Below are 19,949 nucleotides of genomic sequence, written 5' to 3' on the forward strand. Positions count from 1 at the left end.
TGGAAGGTCAGAGGGCTGATGAAAGCTGAAATATTTGATAAGTCGGGCCTGGAACGTCATAGATATTGTAAGGGACGGTTTGTAGGGGCGGATGGTCGATGAGGGCAGGATATTCAGCTATGGTGTGAAGGGGCAGTTTGTTGAAGGATGGTCGGGTGGGGCAGGAAAATCATGATTTGTCGGCGGAGACAGGAAGGTCAAGAACGTTCGATAGGGGCAGGATGAGCAGAGATGGTCAAGGGTGTAGTTGGTAGAGACAGGATGGTATGTGGAGACGTAAGGTTATTGGGGACGGGATGATCAGGAATCGTTGGTAGGGAGAGATTGGTCTTGGATGGTCCATGGAGGCAGAATAATCAGGGATTATCGATGAGGTTTGGATGATTTTAGACGGTCGGTCGAGGCAGAAGGTCTAAGATGGTTGATGGGAGAAGGAAGGTCATGTATTATCGGTAGAGGAAGAAAGTTAGGGATGATTGCAGAACGAAGTTTTGGGTGTCATATGGTTGGTTAGAAGGATAGTCAAGGTTAGAAATATGAAGATAGACTTTGGGAAAGGTAGTTATAAGCAGAAAGCCAAAAGAGAAATTACAAATAGAAGGAAGGAAATGGATAAGGAAGGAATATCTTGTAGTTGGAGTGAGGCGCGGGAGAACAGGTGGGGCGGGTACAGTGACTTGCGCCGGTGGGGCCGCGTCTCGGGGAGGGGTGCCAGGCGGGCCTCGACCGGGAAGGTTCGTGGGTGTTGTAGGGCGCCACGGGAGCGCCTCATATCGGGATCAATAAGTGCGTGGGTGGTTGACCTGTTGGTGTACTGGGGGCGGGGGCTGCCATAGTGGTAGAGTTTGGTGGGTTAGGAGGCTGCGTACGGCCCAAGTGATGACGGTGGTGAGGGCGAGTTGGTGGAGGGAAGTAGGGAAGACACAGCCGGGTAGCTTAGGAGGGCCCCATTAGTTAAAGGTTGGTGGGGTTGGCTGAGGATATTATGATTCCAAAGGGAAGGCTGCCATAGTGGTAGATTTTGGTGGGTTAGGAGGCTACGTACGGCTCAAGTGATGACGGTGGTGAGGGCGGGTTGGTGGAGCAACGTAGGGAAGACACAGCCGGATAGCCTAGGAGGAGGGCATCATTAGTTAAAGGTTGGTGGGGTTGGCAGAGGATATTGTGATTTCAAAGGAAGGGCGAGTTTAGGGTTGGAAGGTCACTCCAGAAGCCTAGGACAGCGGTAGGCTAAGGACGGAGTTGGAGAATGGGGTTGTATTGGACTAGCGTGTCATCCACGAAGCAAGTAGTGATTTAGGACATCCTAGACAAGAGTTGAGGCCTAGAAAGTCGTAAAATGGATAACTTGTTTGGTGAGGAAGTGCTCTGTAACTCTCGAACAGATAGGTGACCACGTTATTGTAGATCGGTTGATTTGGTGCGGAGATACATTCATATCACAGCCTCGTGGATGATAGGACGTTATTGTAGACCAGGTGATTTGATGCATAGATACAGCTGTACTCATATCACAGCTCTATATGACACTCAAATCACAGCCTCGTATTGACGTTATTATAGACCAGTTTATTTGGTGCGTAGGTACAACAAACGCAAATCACAGCCTCATAGATGACATGGCGTTATTGTAGACTAAATGATTTGGCGTAGATACAAAGGCAAATCACAGCTTCGTTTTACCATTTGCAGTTGTTACTAGAATTCGTGTGAAATTCTTAACTGGAAGATATTGAAAGACTACAATCTTACATCAGTCGAGTCTTGCAGTAGGTCTTTTTAATAATATGTTGTTTAATAGACAAATGTCGTCAACTTCCTGATTATAGAGTGCACAAGGAAACTAAACCGCCCAATGGCCCTTAGGTAGTAAAAAAAAAAAAAAAAAAAAGGTATTACGAAAGAAATGTAAAGGATCAAAAAGTAATTTTGTCAGATGAGGCAGTCTTCAGCGAGAGATTAGAAAACTGCTGTATACATGAAATATTAAGCTGAATTTTATGAAAATAAGAACAAGATCAGCAAAGTCGATGATGACCCAGAACTTGTATAATCACGAGTCTCAAGTATTTTTGTGCTAACATCATGCTTCAAGGCGTTTGAAGTTATTCTCTATAAAAATGTGATAAGGACAGCCACAGTTCGCGCTGTCTTTTGTTGGTAATCAGAAGCACTGGGAATGACTGAAATACTGACCAGTCTTTGGAGGGCAGATGGTAGGTAGGTATACGTTTACACATGAAAATGAGAGAAAGTTTGGTTCATAGTTGACAGTAAGATATGTCAGCTTGACAGGCATAGACACCCCGTAAATTGAGGCAGTTAGAATAAGTGTCGGCTCGATAGACATAGAATATCCCGTGAATTAAGATAGATGAAAATGATATAAATACCCGAATCTCGAATCCGTGTATATTATATCCTGCTGGTGTTAAAAACTATAGACGTCATTGGAAAACCTCCCAAGCGTACCTTATCTGCCAAGTTATGAAGGCCGCAAGTTGAATAACAGGAAATTGGGATCTTTGGGTGGTGGGGTGAGGAAAGGCAGTACAGATAGTGGAGTGATAAAAGGCAGCACGGGTTGTAGGTTAGGAGGAAGTAGTATAGGTGCTTGGGCGAGGGAAGGCAGTACAAGGGGTGGAGTGAGGGAAGGGCTTACAGGTGGTGGGATGAAGAGAGGCTGTAGTGGTGTTGGGGTGAGGCTAGACACTACAAGTGGTGGAGTGAGGGAGGGAAGACAGTACGGTTGGAGAAGTGAAAGAAAGTACTACAGGTGATGGAGGGAGGGGTGGAGGGGAAGCTGCACAGTTGTTGGGGTGATGGGAGACAATTTAAGTGGTGCAGGAGAGGTGGTAGGGCATGGGAAGGGAGAGCAGGAGAGTTGGAAGCTTATATAAGGGAAAGCAGTGCAAGGTAGATGATGAGGAGAAGGAATGGGTAATGTGGGGGTGGTGAGGTGAGGGAAAGTGACATTGATGAGTGGGGTGCAGTTGGTTGGGTTAGAGGAGACAATACAATTGGTGCAGGAGAGAAGATGGGGTGAGGGAAGGTGGGTTGGTTGGATTTGGGGTGAGGGGAAGTGTGGTTGGTCAAACAAGAGGAGGCAGAGGTAGGAGGGTGAGGGAAGGTGCAATTGGTGAGGTGATGGGGTGGTTGGATGAGGGGAGATGGGGGTGGTGGAGGATCAGAAATGATGTTGATAGATTGAGGGAAGGTGGGATTGATGGGATGAAGAGAGGTGTTGATGGTGTGAGAAAACATGGAGGTGATGCAGTGAGAAGATGGTGGAGTGAGGGGAGACAAGGGTGGTGAGATGAGTGGAGGTCTTGGGATAAAGGAAGGTAGAGGTGGTGGAGTGAGAGGTGATAGGTGGTGGGGTGGGGTGAGGGGATGGAGTGAGGGAAGATGATGGGGTGAGGGGAGGTGGGTTGAGGGAAGATGGGGATGATGTGGTGAGGGAAGGCAATACAGGTGATGGAGACCCGGCAGCAGGTGGCGGGTGGGTGGGCCTGGTGCCAGTGTTGGGCCAGCCTCCAGGACAAGAGCAGCTGGGACGGGGCCCTCAGCCTCACACTCCACCACGGCTGGTATCTTGCTGAGGTATCTTCTCAGTGTCTTGACACACTTTACCATCAGTGTTAGTGTTTTGTAAACTCTACATTATTACACAGAATTATCATCTGTTTCTTGTAGTTCAATAATCTCTTGGGTTAACTGGTTCTTTTTGTAATTTTACCTTCTATTATTATACGATATCATTTACATGTATGTACTCTTAGTAGGTTGCTATGTACAGCTCATATACTTAGAGATATGCCTGTGACAGTAGTTTGGAAATGTTGAAGGGAATCAAATTATTTTGATGTGAAAACTGCTTTGCTACCATTCCTGATAGTGATTTAATTGTTTTATTCATGATTAATATGACTGCTGCTACTGCAACTCTTGACTGTATAGTATAGGTTCTCTGGATTGTATGCACATGTGCCAGCCAAACCTTACTCTACACTTGCATGTTTAGTGCATGTTCTTCATAGACAGGTGAATACCAGAGGAAGTAGTTTGCAGTAGCTGTTAATGTCATAGTAATCAGGTTATAACCGAATTGTTTATGTTGCCCTCTCCTCTTTTTCGCATGAGATGTACGCTTGTTCTGTTCTGCAGAATCAGCTGTTTGGGAAGTCTCTGGCCTCTTGAGCAAAACAGTACAAACACTGAACATGAGGGAATGACTTGATGATGACACATCTCTTTAGCATGATGTAAAAACTATTTTAGACATGGTATGACTCTTGAGCTTGACAGAGCTACCCCTTAGCACAGCAGAACTACCTTTGAGTACAGTATTATGAGCCTTGTGCACTAATGTACAACCCTTGATCATGATGGTATAACCTGTGGGTATGATGGCCTGACATGACCTGATCCCTTAAGGTGAGGGTAAAGGCCAGGTTGTCATGCCCTGTGATTGTGTTGTGGGATGAATGCTAAAGTGATTGCCTTGGGGAAGGTGTGTTTGCCTGGGTTTTTCAACATACTAGTAACAGTCTTTTGAAAATATTTAGGGTCTGAACTTGGTAATTTTTTTGTTTAGCAGAATTATTTTCGTATTCATCTGTTGGGAGGTTTTGAATTTGTTTAGCATTAGGTTTCCAGGTAAGCTAACAGCTCAACTCTTTATGTTTGTGCTTGAGGGATGTTCCCTTTAAAAAACTTTACAAGCATTTGTTTTATAAGTAGCCTGTGCTGTCTCAGCTAGCAATAAAAAATAACTATGTTCTGTGTTGCCCCATCTCTTGACTTAGTATGTTTGCACCATCTTTACACACAGACACAAACCCCAACTCAAACAAGATACCTGACCTATTTATGACAGTCCTTAAGGAGAATATGAACACTTGGGTTGGTTGTGAGCTGACTTCCATGTCCAGGATTCATACCCATGCTGACTCATGGTTAGTAATGCTAACCACTACACCACAGAGGCCTGTGTGTGTGTGTGTGTGTGTCTGATTACTATTTGTTTGTTCTGAGGAGAGAGTTTTACGCTTGTGTTGCCCAGTCTCTTAACTTTGTTTATATGTACTGTCTTTACTCACACACACACACACACACACACACACACACACACACACACACACACACACACACACACATTTAGCCAGTTACTCATTTATTGACCAGGCATGATGGGAGGATGAACATTTGGGTGGGGTAGGGCCGGGCCAACTGCCATGCCAAGGATTTGAACCCGTGCAGGTCCAAGCCCAGGGTGACACATACTGACTCATGGTCAGTGTGTGTGTGTGTGTGTGTGTGTGTGTGTGTGTGTGATTACAACCATGGGAACCCATCTCTTGAACACTTTCTATCATACAACCTCATTAATATATGTATGATGGCTGCAGTAAATCTGTCAGTTAGTCTGTTCCATTCACCCACCATTATTATACTGTAAAAGACTTTCTTTACATCCTTATATATAGGTTTCTTAATTTTATGTTCCCTGGTTGCTCAGTCCCTACATCTCTTAAGGAATTGTCCATCGATCTCTTCTCAAAACTTGAAGGTTGTGATCGGACCCCCATGGTCTTCTCTCTTCAAAGGTGGGTAAATTTATAGCGTCTAGCCTTGTAGTTTAGCTCTCTTTATTCTAATAACACCTTTGTTTCCTTCCTCTGGTACTTCGCTGTGAGTTCTTTGTACTTGTGTAGGTGCTTTGAGCAAACCTGAGAAGCATGTTCTAGTTTTGGCCTTATGTAGGATATGAATAGCTTGCTAAATGTTTCCATATTCATATATTGAAAGCTGTTCTGATATTTGCCAGCAGATAATTTGTCTCAACAATTTTCTTGCTATGGGACTCTGGCGAAGGTTTGAGGTCGATGTCTACTCCTAAGACCCTCTCACATACAGAATCCTGAAGCTTATTCCCTGCTAGGTAATAATCACATTAAGGCCATCTTTCACTTTGTCCCATCTTCATGACTTTACATTTGCTTGGGTTGAATTTTCATTTCATTTCAGTCCAGCTTTGGAGTCATTTTAAGTCCCCTTGCAGGTGAGTGTGTTTGCCATGGTCACCCCTTGATGGGAGTTCCCAGAAGGGAACGGGCATCAGAGATATAGATAGATAGTGTGTATAGAGTACCTATTTTTACTGTATAGGGAGGGGTTCTACACTCATTGGGTTACATCTCTTGAATGTTCTCAGCTATCTTACAGCTTTTTAAACTTTTGTATGCAGTTAATCTATTTTCATGTACTTTATTTAATTTATCTACTACTCACATACATCCTTTTTAACATGTTTCTTCTCTAGTTGTAGTGTCTCTCCATCTTTCAAAGAACTGTTAAGATTGTGAACTATCTACATCATCAGGCTAGCCTGAAACCTTAATGATTGTGATCAGGTCACCCTCCACTTTTCTCTTACATCGTGGGCAAATTTAAGGCCTCTAGTCTTTCCCAATAACTCGACTGTCTTAATTTTGGTACCTTTTTCAACAGTTTCTTCTTTTCTTTCATGATATGTTTTTTTCTTTGTTATTCTATCCCTGCATCCTTTGAAGAACTGTAATATCTACATTATCAAGCTGATTTAAAAACTTAAAAGGTTTTGATTGGGTCAACCCCACACTTCTCTCTTTCAAGATGGGCAAATTTAAGGCCTCTTATCTTTCTTAGTAACTCAGCTGTAGTTGATTCTGGTACTTTCTTTTTTGTTCTCCCCTAGACCTTGTCTCTTCATTCATTTTGTTTGATAGGTGTTTTGACCAGACTTGGAAGCATATTGTATGTCTTGTCTTCATATAGAATGTGAACTGATTGCTGAAAAGTTCTTCATTCATATACTTGGATGCTATTCTGATATTTGCTTGCAGACAATTTGTTTCCATAAAGAATTTTCCTTGTGTGGAACTCTGGCAACAGGTTAGGGATGATGTCAGTTACCACATCTCTCTTACACATATTCCTAGAGCATAGTTCCAGCTAGATAATATTCATATTATGAAAGTTTTGGATTCTCTTCAGCCTTTTACGATAATATTCTTTGCAAAGTTTCTTTGTTCTCAATTCTTTATCCTACTATATTTGTTCCTTGCTGTCTTATACCTTACAAATGCTTACAGGTTGAAGTGCTGCTCTATCTTCAGTACTTCATATCTTAAAGCTTCACTCCTCTTTGACATCTTCTATTAAACCATTTTATCCTTTCTCAACCTTCCCTCTGTATTTGAGGTTAAAGATAACCATGCTAATATTCCTTTAAGGTAAATTTCACAGAATCTTTCACCTATAATACCCTGGTTCCTGGCTACTGAACTCCATTTCCCAATCTATGTTACCACAGAAATTGATATGTGCAGTTTCCACAGTAATTTCATGTTTAGGTTTTGTTTCATTTCTTTTAACATCCACATTTACAACATAATCTCCCTTCAATGATCACTTTTTGTAAATGGTGAATCTGTATGACATTCATAATATCCATGGTAGTTTGTGTGAAGACGAGATCTTGTAATGATGGTGTATCAGTCCCTCTCATCCTGTTATATGTTATCTTTATTAACAAATTATAGGAAATTTTCCTGTATACACTGACCTCTTGCCACCATGAAAGTCTAACTTCCCCTATATAATTGGGATCATCTTTATCAGTATTTTATATTCTTTCCGAGGTACATGTTTTACTGCTGATTGTCCCATCCTGATTGTTCCTTCATTGCTTTTATTATATATATATATATATATATATATATATATATATATATATATATATATATATATATATATATATATATATATTTCTTTCAAACTATTCGCCATTTCCCGCATTAGCGAGGTAGTGTTAAGAACAGAGGACTGGGCCCCGATCACACAAAATCTTTTTCACTCCATCTTTCCACCCCCAATTTGGTCTCCCTCTTCTCCTCGTTCCCTCCACCTCCGACACATATATCCTCTTGGTCAATCTTTCCTCACTCATTCTCTCCATGTGCCCAAACCACTTCAAAACACCCTCTTCTGCTCTCTCAACCACGCTCTTTTTATTTCCACACATCTCTCTTACCCTTATGTTACTCACTCGATCAAACCACCTCACACCACACATTGTCCTCAAACATCTCATTTCCAGCACATCCATCCTCCTGCGCACAACTCTATCCATAGCCCACGCCTCGCAACCATACAACATTGTTGGAACCACTATTCCTTCAAACATACCCATTTTTGCTTTCCGAGATAATGTTCTCGACTTCCACACATTCTTCAAGGCCCCCAGAATTTTCGCCCCCCTCCCCCACCCTATGATCCACTTCTGCTTCCATGTTTCCATCCGCTGCCAGATCCACTCCCAGATATCTAAAACACTTCACTTCCTCCAGTTTTTCTCCATTCAAACTCACCTCCCAATTGACTTGATCCTCAACCCTACTGTACCTAATAACCTTGCTCTTTTTCACATTTACTCTTAACTTTCTTCTTCCACACACTTTACCAAACTCAGTCACCAGCTTCTGCAGTTTCTCACATGAATCAGCCACCAGCGCTGTATCATCAGCGAACAACAACTGACTCACTTCCCAAGCTCTCTCATCCCCAACAGACTTCATACTTGCCCCTCTTTCCAAAACTCTTGCATTTACCTCCCTAACAACCCCATCCATAAACAAATTAAACAACCATGGAGACATCACACACCCCTGCCGCAAACCTACATTCACTGAGAACCAGTCACTTTCCTCTCTTCCTGCACGTACACATGCCTTACATCCTCGATAAAAACTTTTCACTGCTTCTAACAACTTTCCTCCCACACCATATATTCTTAATACCTTCCACAGAGCATCTCTATCAACTCTATCATATGCCTTCTCCAGATCCATAAATGCTACATACAAATCCATTTGCTTTTCTAAGTATTTCTCACATACATTCTTCAAAGCAAACACCTGATCCACACATCCTCTACCACTTCTGAAACCACACTGCTCTTCCCCAATCTGATGCTCTGTACATGCCTTCACCCTCTCAATCAATACCCTCCCATATAATTTACCAGGAATACTCAACAAACTTATACCTCTGTAATTTGAGCACTCACTCTTGTCCCCTTTGCCTTTGTACAATGGCACTATGCATATATATATATATATATATATATATACCTGGGGATAGGGGAGAAAGAATACTTCCCACGTATTCCCTGCGTGTCGTAGAAGGCGACTAAAAGGGAAGGGAGCGGGAGGCTGGAAATCCTCCCCTCATTTTTTTTTTTTTTTCCAAAAGAAGAAACAGAGAAAGGGGCCAGGTGAGGATATTCCCTCAAAAGCCCAGTCCTCATCCTCTGTTCTTAACGCTACCTCGCTAATGCGGGAAATGGCGATTAGTATAAAAAATATATATATATATATATATATATATATATATATATATATATATATATATATATATATATATATATATATATTCTTAATCATTATACTTCTTTTTAGGATTTTATGATAACACCACTCTTCATTTCTTTCCAACAGTTACTCCTCTCATTGTGTATTATTTGACTGTGCCATATTGCATTATTTCCTGAAACTTGGGTTATATTTTATTAATAGTGCCAGTCTACTCCTTCCTTTGCCTTTCCTTTCCCTTTGTACTATCATTTACCCCATTTGGCAGAACAGGTGAGATCTGATCTCTTTAGTAAGCTTTGTATCCATAGCTCAAACAGTATCATGTGCACTTTCCCCTACATGATCCCTGCATTCCACCTCTGTATCTTAATCACTACCACCAGAACTACCCAATGACCACATGTACCGCAGCCTATCAATCCACCACATCTACCCAGTAACCACTACTACCACAGCCCACCACAACTCTTCAGTAAGCACTGTTACTACAGCCTACCACAACTACTCAATAACCACAGCTACGACAATCCACTTCATCTACCTTACAACTACCGCTTCCACGGTTACCCAATACCCACTGCTTGCACAGCTCACTACAACTACATATTAAATGCTGCTGTCACAACCCACCACAGGTACCTAGCAACCATTGCTACTTTAGTCCACCACAAGTACCCAGTTACCAATGTTTCTAAAGCTTACTCACCTAGTATCTAGAGCTGCTGCCACAGCCTACCACAACTAGCCGGCTAAGTAACCAGTATTACCACAGCCCACCTCAACTACCCAGCAGTCACTGCTACCAGAGCGTATTACAGTTACCAAGTAACTACTGTTACCACAACCCACCACAACTACCCAGTAATAATTGATAACCACAGCCTATCACAGCTACCGAGTAACTTCCGCTACCACAGCTCTCCACAACTACCTGGTAACCACTCCTACTACAGACCAATACAACTTCCTAGTAACTTCTTCTACCACAGCCCACTACAACTACCCAGTAACAACTGCCGCCACAACCCACCACAACAAATAATAGCCGTCATTACCAAGATCATCACCAGTGAACATCCTTCCCGTCAGTGTGGTTATATATAATCAGTGGATATTGTTCTGATTATAGGGTACTGTTGATAAGAAATGTATATCTTCAAGCCTCTTTAACTTTATAGCTGTTAGAACTATAGTCCACAGTGGTAGATGAGCCCCTGAAACGTTTCTGCACATCAGGTCCGTTGTTCAAATTGGTGGAATAGAGCGTCATTAACTCTTTTTTTTTTTTTTTTTTTGTAAACGAGAAAATTGCCTCCGAGAACGGGATAAGCAATATGAGCTAAAGGAAGTGTTTTAGTGGTGGTGGTGGTGGAGGTGCTTGGATACGTACCCAAGAGCACTCACCACCCCACCCCACCCCAGCCCCGCGACTGCCTCACGTATCAGGTAATTTGATGGGGAGGCAGGTAGGTGCATAGCCTGACCTATGTAGGTTATCCCACTGTTGCTCTCACGCATACTTACGCAAAACAAAGCTCTGGCTCCTTTTATTGGAGGAGCCATCAGCGAAAGCGCAGGGTTATCTACCAATTTCGCAGGCGACTAGCATACACCCTACACTGGAAGCAACAAGCCTAAATGCTATAGTCTTAGCTTCCTTAATTTCATTAACGTAGAACTTGTGGGTTCAGTGGTATTATTGGAAACTGCAGGGTTTCTGGGTGATCCAGTTATTTGGCGCACCTCTGGTCAATAGTGTAGGTGGAGGGCGCTATCCTGGTGGGGACGTGACCATCTTGGGGAAGAGTCACAAATGGTGAGATCGTTACGTGGCTGGAGCCGGCCAGGTGTGCCTCTGCTTCATATCTTGTTAATTGCTGTTCCTATGAGCCACCTAACCTGCAGAGCCCTGAGTATCGATCCGTTATGTCTTAATTATGCCGTACAATATCTTACCTCTCTCTTTGTATGCAGTCTTGTAAAATAATTCCAGCTTTCATTTTAATGTAAAACTTCTCATAAAGACTGCAGATTTGTCATTTGATTATATTAACACAGTAGCATACATAACGACCAGTTTCCTTTCTGAAATAAGATTTTACTGTAAATTACAGATATAGATGGGACGATATCGTACACCAAAGGATGAAAGATATACTCACATGTGCTTGGAGATCATTTGGGTGCAAGGTATATAAAGAGGTCTAGAAAGTTAACTGACCGACTCAACAGAAGGTAGATATGAGCATAACACAGGTCAGCTTTACCTAAGGTGTTTGTCGCAGTTCGGTTACTGTGGTGAAATATTTCGAGCGCAAGATAATGCACCGAATGCCGATAAAATTATATACACAGACTTTAAAGTCATAGTTAAGTGTGACTGTGGTACCACACTACATAGTATTTTATAAATGTAATTGAAGTGAGAAAATGGACCTACGTCGTAACAAACAGACGTCTGGTAAGTTTAGGCAGCCAAAAGAAATCTGATTCCCCCAGGTTAAAAGCTCCCATTCTTAGGGAACTGTGTTCCACTATTTTTGTTTCACAGTCTGATATTTGACACCTATGTAAAATGTCGGGGTTTTTGAAAGCAGTCTCGTCCCGCTTTCTTTGTTAGCCCTTGCTCAATACACAGAGATCGTATATCCCTTATGAGACAGCAGTTAACAGTGAAATGTTTTTTTTTTTTCACTTTATCTCTTAAGTTCGATAATTAAAGTTTGTGGGGGTTTTCACTTGAATGAAAATATATCCTTTCCAATACAATAATTTTTGGAATTTCCGTCCGAGAGCATACGGTGGAACACAGCAGATTCATAGTAATATGAATTTAACTTATTATCACTATTATTATTATATAATTTCTGGTTGACGTGAAAGGAAGGTTGCTTTTCTAAGTGTTACTTGAAGCAATTAAAAGATAACGAACTGATTAACTAGAATCCACTGAAAACATAGGGGTATTTTTCTGATGAAATATCTTCTTGCTTTTCTGTCGGTCATCTTAGGTTACTCTTACGTTTCATATATTATATCCAAAAGTCCTTTTTCTCCTCTCATTCAAGGCCCCTCCTTTCCTCCGCTTTGGTGATCCACTCTTCGGTCACACTCCTCGTGTGATCCTCTTCCTAACATCTGATTATGTCCTGCGTAAATTAGGGATTTGGGGATGGCGTTGTACGTCATCCTTTGGCCGTCGACGGGAGTCGCACTGTAACATGCAACAAGTTTCGTCGCCTGATTCGTCTAAATAAATGACGTCTGAGACTTATAAAGTCTCAGACGGCTTTTAAAGAACTGAGAGGCATGAGACCCATAACACTAATTGAGATTTTGGCTGAGATTTCTCGCGGAAAGAGAGTAACGTAGAACTTGACTTATTTCTTAACAATAGTGTAGATTTTTTGATGTCTCAAACAATATTTCCACCAACTCTTAACTAAACTACCAGCAGGCGTGTGTACACGTATTCCACGGAACACCATTTAACTCCAAACCTTCCCGTCTTTTATACCTCCTTAACCAGTGACATCACTTTTGATTGTATTTATCTCCAAGACCTGCCCTCCCGCCATCTCTCCCTTTCTTCAGCTTAAGCGTGGCGCCACCCTAACCCCCCTTCCTTCGTTCCCTCATCCATCTCTTTGACTCCCTTTTCCAGCCCAGTCTGCCCCTGAGCACTATCGATTTCGGAATTAGGTGAAGGTTTTTAGGCTCTGATTTAGTAACTTTTGACTTCCTTGTACCTGTTACTTACCTTCGCCTGGTTTTAAAGTCTCGTCTTTTCTTTTTTCCTACTCTACGTATCGTGTTCATGTCTCATGACCCCAGACTCACTGATTATGTATCCTGATCCCTGGCCTGTTATTAGTATCCTGACACTTGGCCAACTGTATATGAATCCTGACCCCAGGCTTACTCTCTGTTTATCCGGACCCCTGGACATTTTTTTTTCTTATCCTGACATCATCCTGCCGTTTGTGTATTTTGACCCCGCTGGCCTACTGTTTGTGCTTTCTGACCCTGGACCTAGTGTTTATGTATCCTGACCCTAGGCGTACTGTTTGTGTATCCTGATTCTAGGCTTAATGTTTTTGTATCCTGACATCTGGCCTACTTTTCGTGTTTCTTGATTCTTAGCTTGCTTTTTGAAACTTGAACCCTGGCCCACTGTTTGTATTTTGTCCTCAGGTGCACTCATTTTGTATCCTGAAACCCTGAATCATTGGTTTTGTGTCATTTGTTTCACCTCGTTGCCTCATCCACTGTTTGTGTATCCCCTGGCCCACTTTTTGTACATCCTAATCCTTGGCCTGCTGTTTATGTATCCTGAGTCCTGGCCCACTATTCATGTATCCTGATCCCAGACATGCTCTTTGTGCATTTCGACCTCTGGCGTACTGTTTGTATTTTGACCCTTGGCCTACTGTTTGTGTATTTTGACCCCATGGCCACTGTTTATTTGTATTTTGACCCCTTGGCCACTGTTTATGTATCCTGACCCTGGCCCACTGTTTGTATATTTTGACCCCTGGCTTACTTTTTGTGTATCCATACCCCTGGGTCACTTTTTTTTATCTTTACCTCTGGCTTAGTATTAATGTTATCCTGACCCCTGGCCCACTGTATGTTTATCCTTCCCTCTGTCTCTCGGTGTTTTTCCTGACCCCAGGTTTACTGACTGTGTATCCTGTCCCATGCCCCACTGTTTGTGCAGTTCTGATCCTTGGCCGACTGTTTGTGCATCCTTGTATATTTGACTACTATTTTTTGTTTTCTGACTCTTGACCCACTTCTGTATTTGACCCCTGGCCCTTTAATTGTAGACACTGATCCTAGGCTGACTGTTTGTGTTTTGAACCCTGCCCCATGGCAGTGTATCCTGACCCTTGGCTAAATTTTTTTTGGATCCAACCCCAGATCCACAACATTTGCAATCTGACCCCTGGGCTATTGTTTGTGTATCCTAACCTCCTGGTTCATAGGTTTTGTATCCTGACCTTTGCCATACTGTTTCGTTGTATCATGATCATTGCCTGCTTTTTGTGTATCATGACCCGTGTTTATGCTTCATGACTCCCTGGCTCACTGTGTGAGTATCCTGACCTTTAGTTCACAGTTTGTGCTTCCTGACTTCTTGGCTTACTTTTTGTGTACTAATCCTTGGCCAATTGTTTGTTTTGATCCCTGGTCCATTGTTTGTGGCCAGGCCTACCGTTTTGGCATCCTGATCCCTAGCCTCTGGCCTTTTGTGTCCTGACCTTTGACCCACTTTTATATAATCCCTAGCCCTTGACCCATAGCTTGTCCTGATTCCTGGCCTGCTCTTAGTGTTTTTCAACACCTAGCCCACATTTTTGTGTTCTGACTCCTTGCCCACTGTTTATGTGTTCTATATATTGAAAAGGATACAGAGATTATTGCCCATAGGTTTAGCATGACCTTTAGGCATTGGAATGTTTGAAGGTTTACAGTGATTTGTCAGAGGGGAAAAGGTCATGTTCATGATAGACATAAGAGGCCTTCCAAGGTTTATGAAGGTAAATTATCTTGTTATCTTCTCATAGCATACATTATTTACAGGAACTAGTAATTTTCTTTTAAACAAACCCTAGATTGTTTTGTTTGCTCCTCCTCCCGTATAACAGCCAGTTTGTAAAGTACTGTTTGTACCTTTATTACTCCACACTGCTCATTCCTCTTATATACCATAAAACATGAGTAGCCTTGTATCATTTAACTTGTTTATCTGCATATCTGGTGAAGAATAATATATAAATTTTCTTGCTTAAAGATGATTTAGATATCTGTCAATTTACACCTTTTTTCACTTGTTTCAGAGTGTTATTTTTGATGAGATCAACCTGACGGACCTCAGTGTGGCAGAGTGTAGCACCAAGAATATCAACCACAGCTTCCAGGTGGGTGTGTGGATGGATGGTACTTATGTTGAACATGACAGTATGAAGGAGCCAGAGGTGCAGCCAGCTGTGTGGTCTACTTGCTGACCACGCATTTACCAAGTAATAGTGCTGTGTTGAAGTCCTTGTCATGCATTTTCTGTTACCTCATCTCCTTCCCACTTCCTAGTAATGCACCTTTAGTTTATTGACAGGATAAAATTTTAGGTTGATCTTTAGAATTATGTAGGAACAAGGTTGGTGATATTGCTTCACGTCTGGCCTAAAGTCAGGTTTATTGATAGAGGGCTAGTAGAGGGTTGTTAACCTTTAAATGGCTGATCATTGGTGGTGTCTGGCAGTTTTCATTTTGTTAGATTTACGGTGTCATGTTCCTCGTACATTAAATGTTGCCATCTGCTAGTTGTTGTTTCATTTTGGCCACAATTGCTGTTGTTATAAGAACATCGCCCCATTTGCTAACATAGATGGTGTCCTTAACTCCTGTTCTTATATAGGTGGTTTTCCCAACTGCTTTCCCTGATAAGGCAGTTCCACCTGCTCTCATGGATGATATATCAGAGTGTAGTTCTTGCTTAGATGGCGTCCCCTGTTTCTGTTCTCTGTCAGACAATTTCCTCAACTGCTTATGTGAATTGTGTTCCCAACTAGTGTTTTAGCCAGGTAGGCTCCTCAACTGTTTACATGGGTGATTCTCCAATTTATTTTGTTACTTGGATGGTGTCCCTAACTGCTACTCTGTTTAGTGGTGTTCTAAACTGTTGTTCTTGACTTGATGATTTCCCGTACTGCTTAAATGCTTGCTGTCTCCAGTTACTCTTCTTATCTAGGTAGTGTTCCCAATCATTTACTTGGCAGATGTCTTAATTGCCTTTCTTATGCAGATGTTCCAAAGTGTATACATGATGAGTGTATCCTCCATGTTTTGTTATTGGAATTTACCCCGGTTGTTCCTTTTACATGAGATTTGTCCCAGTTGCTGCAGTTACATGGATGGCTCACTAACTGCTGATGCTACATTGGATCAGCCTTATCACCCAGTATTATATACATGGAATTGCCAAGAGCTGATTTGTCATTTCATTAATCATTCTCTTATTACATATTTTTGAGTTATGACACCATTATTGTATTTGTTAAAAGGCTTTTTAAGAGTCATTGTAGAATACAATAAGATTTTCAGAGTTGTCCAACACATCTATAGTTTAATCATGATAATTGTGTTATTTAAAAATGTATAGTCATCCTGCCTCAAACTACAGTTTAATGATAGTGATTGAGTTATTGAGAAACAGAATATCCTTTTGCTTCTTGGAACTAAAATTTTTATGATGTGCAATTTTAGTGTTATTGCCCAAGTCTGTCTGAACCTGCTTTTTTCCTCCATTATGGAGTAGGGGTATGTGCCATTTTCAGGATGTGATTGTACCAGAAAGCAGGCTATTTCTCCAGAGGACATTATATATTTAGGAGTGTAGTTCCTATACAGAAAGCATGGTCGTGCCGTCTGTGGCCATTTCAAAATCCTATGGCATGGTGTTGAAACCAGCTGTGGTATTTTTAATATGATGGAATTGTTCTCTAGGAAGCTACTTGGGTCATTTACTTTTAATCCTCCATCATGCAAATAACCACATATGGCTACTGAAATTTAGCATTTTCAAGCCCCTACCACAGCTCCGTGATGCACAATTTTTGGTATTATTCATTGTCCTGATTCAGCTAACTTCCCCCTTTGCATACCAACAAGCTTTTTCTGCCAAAGACAGATGCAACGTGACTGAGAGGGATACAACAGAGTTACTCATGCAGTTTTTGGAGACATTTTAGTGCAACTCATCTTCACATTCTCTGGTTCCTTTCTCCTATTGTATTGGAGGTAAGTAAGTTTATGGAAATTGCATCATTATTAGTTGAATGATTTTGGATATATCTCAGTATAAAAGAATGAAATTTATGATTAATGACATTTTAGAGTTAGTGAATTTTGAAAAGCCATATTTGTGAAAGCACCTGATTCATGGAGTCCATGCTATTCCAGTTGTAGATTGCTTTGGTTGTGGCATCAGGGGACATGCAATGCCAATTGTATTCAGTGTGCTCAGTTCATCTGGGATGATAAAATGTTAGTTTAGGTAGTCTACCTATATTATTAGGATATATCTAAAAGATTTGTTTTTATAAAGTCCTAGACTTTAAATGATCATGTTTTGCTTCTGTATTTTTTCAGTTCAGCAGCAACATTTGATGGGAGGAGCAGTAGACAGGCTGCCTAATATCTTAAACTAGTCATCCCAAGTAAGATTACTGACAATGATGCTGATGTAGATGCTGAGGTTGATGAGGTACTGGGCCCAGATTTCTACCGCTTCTCTGTGAATAAGGATACATCTAACATGCAATACACTTTTGCAAATGCAGGAAAGCAGTGTAAAGGTAAGAATATGTGCATTAATTATGCATAGATAATTACTATTTCATTTCCTTATATTTTAGGCGAAACATGATTGTCCATTTATTCATTATCATAACCCTGTTTCAGTATACATAGTTGTTCTTCAAACCAATTTGTTAATTTTCCTTTTTGGTTTATTTCAGTTGCATAAAAACCACAAGGCAGCCAGTCCTGAAGTCTGAGGAGGAAAAGCAAATGACCTTGAGTTCTTAGCTGATTGTGGCTCTTGCTAAGACTATGAAATACCTCTCAGTGTCTGAAATATATGCAGACAATTTTTTCCACAGTCTTCCTATAGTAAGATACATGAAAGAGGAGCATGACTGCTGGTATATAGGTACTGCCTGGAAAAACAGAATTGGGCACCCAAACATAATGGATACAACACAAAAGAAGGAAGCTATGATCCCAAAGGGAATCTGAGATTATAAATCTAATAATGGTTTATTGACTCTCAATTGGAAGGATAAAAAGCTGGTTACGATATCGACAGACACATGGAGATAGAGTCAGTGCCTGTGGGCCTAAGGTATTGTAATAACACAAAGTCCACAGTGAAAGTTAGATGCCCCAGTGGTATCAAAATGTACAATGTACATATGGGTGAGATCATTAGAATTGACATGTTAACCCATCTTTCCAAAGCTCCTACCAAGGCAAGGTGATGTCTTTGGCTGTCTGGGTGTGTGATTGATCTGTGTGTGTGGTGAATACTTTTTCTTTTCTTTCAAACTATTCGCCATTTCCCGCGTTAGCGAGGTAGCGTTAAGAACAGAGAACTGGGCCTTTGAGGGAATATCCTCACCTGGCCCCCTTCTCTGTTCCTTCTTTTGGAAAATTAAAAAAAAAAAACAAGAGAGGATTTCCAGGCCCCCGCTCCCTCCCCTTTTAGTCGCCTTCTACGACACGCAGTGAATACGTGGTTAAAAGAGAGGCTGTGGTGCCCATGATACCAAAGAACTCCCATCTTTAGATTTCTGATTATGCAAAGTCCGTGAGCCCTACCCTTACCAGGACTATGAAAATGTCCATCTCTCCTAGAGCCAGAGTTTTACTAAGTTCATACATGGAAATGCCAGTTCCAGTACGAGGACATAGAGCTCAAATCCCTGATGACAGTGCAAGATATAATTTTAGCTTCTTCCATTCCTCAGTTTACTGTGAGAAAAGGCACCCATGCAAGTTTTGTAAGAAAATCTTACACAGGTCAAGAACAGCATGTTCTGTATGTAAGGTAGCCCTCTGCCTAACAGAAGCTAGCAACTGTTTCAATGACTACCATGTTAGGAAGTAGAAAAATGAAGGTGGTACCTGTTTCAACGTACAAGATGTTATTATCATTCCGTGCTAAAAGTTTTGAGTATATTTTTGAAGCAGGGACCTGTTTCACTGTACAGTGTTTTATCTGTTACCATTACATGCCAAAGATTGTTTCGAATATAATTTTTGCATTAAAGTACTGTATATATTGAACACATTTTCAGTTGGGACCTGTTTCAATGTATGGTCTGTCCCAGTTCATTACCGTTACCTGATAATAGTTTTGATTATAGCATATTGCAATTGCTTACTATTGCATGCCAAATATTGATATGCATTTAATATTGCATTAGAGTACAGTATATTTTGAGTACGTTTTTGAAATTGGGATCAGTCTCACTGTACAGCATATTCCTATTTTTTTATCATTACATGCCCCAAAATTTTGAGTATACATTTATATGTAAGAATTGTGTATTTTGAATAAATTTTTACAATACATGTACAGTTTGTAATTGATTACTTTAGTTTCACTGCAATCCTTCTCCCAAAGAACACAAACATACTTATGACATACTTATAAAACCCTACTCAAAAGTCAGTTACAAACCAAGCACACATCTAAACAGGTGTCATGAAAAACCCACACATCCAGAAAAAAGTGCCCACTGATACAAGCAGTGCAATTAAAACCAAAAAGAACTCTCTTGTTATAATCCCAGACAACATATCAAACTGTTCCATAAGATGCTTTGGTCCATTTGCTATATTAGACTCTCAAACAACTAGAGACTTGCCAACATAATAACATTCTTAAATCTTTCAGACCACCTAACTAGCATTATTCCTCACACCCTGTATCACCCCTGTCCTAGGTATCCAAACTTTGAA

At 41.1% G+C, this 19,949-nt stretch overlaps 1 protein-coding gene across 3 annotated transcripts in view; it reads left to right on the forward strand.

The window, feature by feature from the left end:
• The window catches only part of LOC139762379 (diacylglycerol kinase delta), a 163,683-nt gene that overhangs the window by 26,827 nt on the left and 116,907 nt on the right, over positions 1 to 19,949 (forward strand). For all 3 annotated transcript variants that reach the window (XM_071687184.1, XM_071687182.1, XM_071687183.1), the window contains exon 3: positions 15,263 to 15,343. In XM_071687184.1, coding sequence (XP_071543285.1) covers positions 15,263 to 15,343 — 81 coding nt within the window. The remainder of the gene's footprint in view (positions 1 to 15,262; positions 15,344 to 19,949) is intronic.

This window comes from Panulirus ornatus, chromosome 43 (assembly GCF_036320965.1).
Source record: "Panulirus ornatus isolate Po-2019 chromosome 43, ASM3632096v1, whole genome shotgun sequence".
In the NCBI taxonomy this organism is placed as follows: Eukaryota; Metazoa; Arthropoda; class Malacostraca; order Decapoda; family Palinuridae; genus Panulirus; species Panulirus ornatus.